Below are 6,000 nucleotides of genomic sequence, written 5' to 3' on the forward strand. Positions count from 1 at the left end.
AGAAATAAAATCCAAACTCCTCCTCGTCATGTCCTACCTAGACCTGGATCCAGGCCCTGCCTCCCTCACTTTCCCCTTGCTAAGCTCAGGCACACGGGGAACCTTTTCCACTTGTTATTGTCTCTGGCAGGAATGCTCTCCCCAGGCTCCATGCTGGAGTAACTCCTACTCAGTCTTCTAGTCTTGGTTTAAATCACATTGCCTCAGAGAGGTCTTCCCTGTCCATCTGCTGTGCAAGCCAGGGCGCCTCTGCCTTTTTTCCTCTCCCAGGACACTATGTGATTCCTTCCCAGCACACATAGCAATCTGTAATGGGGATGTTTACCTATCTTATTTGTGTAATGTCTGTTTCCCCCTCTAGAAGTGCCATGAGCTGGGCCTTGCCTACCTTGTTCACTCCAGGCCCTGGCACACGGGAAGAGCTCAATACAAATTGTGGAAGGAATGAATGGAGTGAATCTGTGATTAAATAAATGTGAGTTAAGGCCATGGTGGGAACAGGGTGTACTGTGTTTGGTAAGTAGTTTACTGTGACTAGAGCTTAGGAGATAACAGGGAATCACTGCAGACAGGTTGGAAAGGGGGTGGGTCCAGAAGGGGAAGACCCTGAAGGTAGCCTTGGGTCCAGATTGATTCGCCCCAATGACTACTGCATTGCAGGCAACCGGCCAGGTGTTGGGCGGGACGCAAACCTGAGTAGACTGGGTCCCGGAGGCAGCCTGAATTCCTTCTGTCCAGAGTCAAAAGCACAGACGGGCTTTTGCAGGAAATAAGCTGCAACCACCTGGCCCAACGAGAGATGCTTAAGGGGTGAAGGGGTGGAAGGAGAAAGGAGACAGTGCCGAGACCGGCCCCCGCACTTCGGTGAGCAGCCCCGCGAGAGCTTGGGGGATTGGGTTTGTCACAGGGGCCGAGCGTCAGGGTGGAGGGTCGCCCGGGCCAGCCCGGACATCCAGGCCGCGCCGCCCCCGCCCTCAGGTCCCCGGGGCCGAGAGGTGGGCCTGAGAGGCCGCCCCCGGCTGCGGGAGCCACCGCGGCCCCCCGCCCCTGCAGTCCAGTCCTAGGCGGCCGCGCGCGGTAACAGGTCCCCCCGCCGCGGCCACACTCACCCTGCGCCGCCTTGGGAGCCGAGCGCGTCCTCCACAGCCGCCGGGTCGCCTTCCACGGCCGCAGAGAAGAAAACAGCCTCCGGCTCTTCTTGCCGCCCTTCTCAGTTGCTCCCATCTGTGCGCCCGCGCCCCTCCCCCGCCGCCGCCGCCGCCGCCGCCGCCCGAGGGTGGCTTCGCGCTTCCCCGGCCGCCGCGCGTCTGCAGGTGCCGCGCGGTCGCCGGGGTGGACGCGGCCGCCGGGGGAGGAGCTTGCGGCCGGGGGTGGGGGTGGGGGGGCTGGCTGCTCGCGCCCAGCCCGCGGGGTGCGGCCGGCCGAGGCGTGGACACTGCCGCGAGGCGCCCCCTCACGAAGCCCCGGAGCGCCAGGCAGCTGTGTAGGTGAACGCTTTAGTCCCCCGTCCTTCGATCAGAAGACGGCGATGGAGTGCCAGGTACTGCTAGGCATCATTAATTAACACCGGAATCCCCGGGGAAGTGCACTGATTTTTATCCCCAAATTCCAAATGGTAAAATTGAAGCTCCGAGAGGTGAAGTCATCTGCCCATAGCTGCTAAATGGTGACAGTTCCCAAGTTCTGGGCTCTAACCATATTTTTTCATACCTCGCTATTGTCTCAGAATGATCCCACATTATATATTTTTTTTAAATTGTTAAGTCTGACAGATACTCCTACTCGCCTCATACAACAACTTATGAATCACTAATGATTTTTTGAGAACCCAGTCTAGGTCCAGGCACTTTTACATACATGCCATTAAACCTCACAGCACCCCGTGGGGTGGGAGGCATTTTCCCATCTTCCCGTTGAGGAACCCGAAATGACAGAGCTGAGGCTGCCCCTGCCCCCACCACTTTGTCTCTGTCGTGATTTAGCTTGTAATTTGGAGTGTCTGAGAGGAAGATCCAAACCAAGATCCCTTAACACTTGCTGGCTGCAGTAAGTGTAGCCAATATTTATTGGGTGCTTTTTATGTGTCAGATTTTACATACATTACCTTATTTAACCCTCCCAATGATACTCATGGGAGAGAAATTATTAATCCACACTTAACAGGTGAAAAAAAAAAAAAACAGCATCAGAGAGGGCAAGTTACACATATAAAACCTTAATAAAGTTTATATGTTCAGTGGGATCATGAAATTGCCATTTTTTAAGGCCCAAACAAATATCATACAATTGCTTCACCTGGTGATCAAAATTAAAATGGAGGCAGATGAAATGTAATGCCTCCAGATGTGTTACACTAGAGAAAAACACATCAGCTTTGTAATATTTTGGCCACAAATGCACAACCTGAATCTAATCATAGGGAAATCTAAGATAAACCCGAAATGAGGACTGCACTTTAAAAGTGGGGGTGGGGATGGTTCAGTATTCTTCAAAAGTGTCAATGTAATAAAAGATGAAGAAAGGCTGTGGAGATGTTCTAGATTAAAGAAGGCTAAAGAGGGGCACCTGGGTGGCTCAGTCAGGCTTAGGTCATGATTCCAGGGTCCCGGGATCGAGCCCCCCCTCCCCATCTTCGGGCTCCCTCTCCCTCTGCTTGCTGCTCCCCCTGCTTGTGTGCTCTCTCTCTGTCAATTAAAAAAAAAAAAATCTAAAGGAGGCTAAATAGACATGGCAACTAAATCTATAAATCTAATACCAGACCCTAGACTGGACCCAGTGTTGGAGGCTTTTTTAAAACTCTAAAGGACATTACTGGGCCAACTTTCAAAAAAAATTGAAATATGAATAGTAGATTAGGTAAAAGTGTTCACCAATGATAAATTTATTGGAGTTGATAAGTATATTGTGGTTATGTAAGAAAATATCCGTATTTTTAAGAAATACACATTAAGGTATTTAGGAATAAAGGGCCATGATGAATTCAACTTAGCTTTAAATGATTTAGAAAAAAAAAGTATCAAATATATGTTTGGGGGGGCAAGTGATAAAGCAAATGCAGCAAAATGTAAATAATTGGTGAATCTGGATAAAGAGTACATGGGTATGTTTCATACTATTGTTATTTTTGCAACTTTTCTGTAAGTTTGAAATTTATTCCCAAGTAAAATGGTAAAAAACACAAGTTCTAAGTTCCATAGAAAAAGAAAATAAAGTGGCAAGAATCATTCTACCTGATATCACTCTATAGTTATCAAAACAATGTGGTGTTGACAGAGGGATAGACATATAGGTAAATGAAACAGAATAAAGAACCCAGAAATAGACCCAAATAAATGTGCCCAAGTGATTTTTGACAATGGTGTGAAAGCAATCCAATGGAGGAAAGATAGCTCTTTCAACAAGTGATGCTAGAACAATTGGACACCCATTGGCCAAAAAAATGAACCTCAACCTAAACCTCACACTTTATACAAAAATCAACTCAAATAGATTACAGACTTAAATATAAAATGTAAAATTATAAAAGTTATAAAAAAATAGGATAAAGTCCTCTAGGATCTACAGCTATGCAAAGAATTCTTAGACATGTTGCTAAAAGCATGATCCATAAGAGGAAAAATTGATAAATTACCTTATCAAAATTAAGTACTTTTGGTCTGTGAAAGACCCTGTTAAGAGGATGAAAAGACAGGCTACAGACTGTGCAAAACTACTTGCAAACCACACATCCAACAAAGGACTAGTATTTATAATAAATAAAGAATTCTCAAAACTCAACATTTAAAAAATCCAATTAGAAAATGTACAAATGACATGAACAGATATTTCACTAAAGGAGATATACAGATGGCAAATAAGCACATGAAAAGATATGCAGCATCATTAACCATTAAGAAAATACAAATTAGGGCGCCTGGGTGGCTCAGTTGGTTAAGCGACTGCCTTCGGCTCAGGTCATGATCCTGGAGTCCCAGGATCGAGTCCCACATCGGGCTCCCTGCTCAGCAGGGAGTCTGCTTCTCCCTCTGACCCTCCCCCCCCTCACGTGCTCTCTCTCTCTCAAATAAATAAATAAAATCTTAAAAAAAAAAAAAGAAAATACAAATTAAAACCACAATGAGATATCCCTACGCACCTTATCAGGAGGCTAAAATGAAATATAGTGGCAACACCAAATGTTGGCAAGGATGTAGAGGGAGAAACTAGATCAGTCATACATTGCTAGTAGAAATGTAAAATGGTACAGATACTCTAGAAAACAGTTTATCAGTTTCTTATAAAACTAAACAAACAACTACTATAAGACCAGCAATTTCACTCTTGGGTACATATCCCAGAAATAAGGAAAACTTATGTTCACACAAAACCCTATACACGAATGTTCATAACAGTTCTATTCCTAATAGCCAAAAAGGGAAACAACCCAGATGTCCTTTAATGGGCAAATGATTAAACAAGCTGTGGTACCTCCACACCACAAAATAATACTGAGCAATAAAAAGTAACAAACTACTGATATCGGCACCAAACTATATAAATATCCAGGGAATTATGTTGACTAAAAAAAAGCCATCCCAAAATGTTTCATATTGTATGATTCTATTTATAGAACTTTCTTGAAATGGCAAAATTATAGAAATAGAGAACAGGTTGCCAGGAAGGAGGGGGAAGTTGTTCCTATAAAAGAGCAACACAAGGAATCCTGTGGTGATGGAACTGTTCTGTACCTTGACTGCATTGATGTCAACATACTGGTTTTGATATTAGACTATAGTTTCGCACAATGTTCCCATTATGTAAAAATGGGTAAAAGTGATTGTGGGATCTGTTTTATTTTTTACAACTGCATGTGAATCTATAATCATTTTTTAAATAAGAAGTTTAATTTTTTTAAAAAGTTACATATCTACAATTTAGTATAATTCGTCCCAATATCTAAAACAAAGTTGGGCCAGGATTCAACATAGATCTGTGCCTTCATGGCTACACTCAACCGTGTCATGACTCCCGGCTCACTGTAGGAAGCCAAGGAACATCTGGTAGGTGTTGGGGAGGACTTCAAAAGGTGACAGGAGCACAGAGACCCAGGTCAGTGAGTGAAGGCTAAATTAACGGTCCTGTTTGGTATGAGCCCTTAGTGGTCTAGAGAAATGACACTCTAAAAGTAACCATAGGACAGCCCTATTTTATTCTTTCTCTAATCCAGAAGAATTGGAAGATTTGAAATAAGGAAGGAAAGTGGAAGTGACCGAGAAGAGAGTAGAAATTGAGAGTATCCTTGCGTTCTCTATCAGCAATAAGCTGACTTTTCTTCTCTACCAACCTTTATTCTCCATGGCATCCAGACTAAAGTCTGAAGAAATAGGCCCTAGAACAAGTGATCTAATTAACAATGCTGCTCAGAAATAGTGGCCACGTGCCACCAACTAATACCCTAGACTAAGGTTGCCCTCTGCTCCTGGGGGCTTCCTATCTCGCCTTGGGGTTAGGACATCTGGAATCTAGTCCTGGTTACCCAAATGGTCTATAAAATATTGGTTATGTCCCTTGTCCTCCTAGCTTACCATTTTCATCACCACCACCACCCTCATTCCCTTTAGTATAGGAGATTTAACCAGAGGATCTAAAAGTTTCCTTCTGGGATCTGCCACCATCCTTCCCTGTATGTCCTGACTCTCACTAACTGGTTTTAGAATTTTGCTAAGTGATAGCAGCCCCAGTGGGCCTGGCTTAGAGACTCATCTTTTTCTTCCATTGCCCTTGCATGTCTAGTGGACTGAAGCAGCAACTTGGAGGGACCCACCCACTTGCTCACTGCTTGGATTTCACTGGCCAGGGCAGGATGAGAGAGACATTCTTTGGCTTGCCCTTTTAGTCCAAACATCATGTGCTTTCATGGCACTCCTCCAGCTCAGAGCTGAAACCAGTCCAAAAGCCTCTGGCTCCCACAGTCACAGCTTGCTCCAGGCAGATCCAGTGGGGAGCCTTCCCCACAGTCCC

The 6,000-nt window shown here is 45.0% G+C and overlaps 1 protein-coding gene across 1 annotated transcript in view; it reads right to left on the minus strand.

Annotated features, from left to right (window-relative positions):
- Positions 1 to 1,296, minus strand: part of DNAJC6 (DnaJ heat shock protein family (Hsp40) member C6) — a 144,100-nt gene extending 142,804 nt beyond the window's left edge. Inside the window, exon 1 of the mRNA XM_032427024.1 lies at positions 1,110 to 1,296. Coding sequence (XP_032282915.1) covers positions 1,110 to 1,224 — 115 coding nt within the window. The 5' untranslated portion in view covers positions 1,225 to 1,296. The remainder of the gene's footprint in view (positions 1 to 1,109) is intronic.
- Positions 1,297 to 6,000: the final 4,704 nt, after the last annotated feature.

The sequence above is a fragment of the Phoca vitulina genome, unplaced genomic scaffold, assembly GCF_004348235.1.
Source record: "Phoca vitulina isolate PV1807 unplaced genomic scaffold, GSC_HSeal_1.0 scaffold2, whole genome shotgun sequence".
Classification (NCBI taxonomy): Eukaryota; Metazoa; Chordata; class Mammalia; order Carnivora; family Phocidae; genus Phoca; species Phoca vitulina.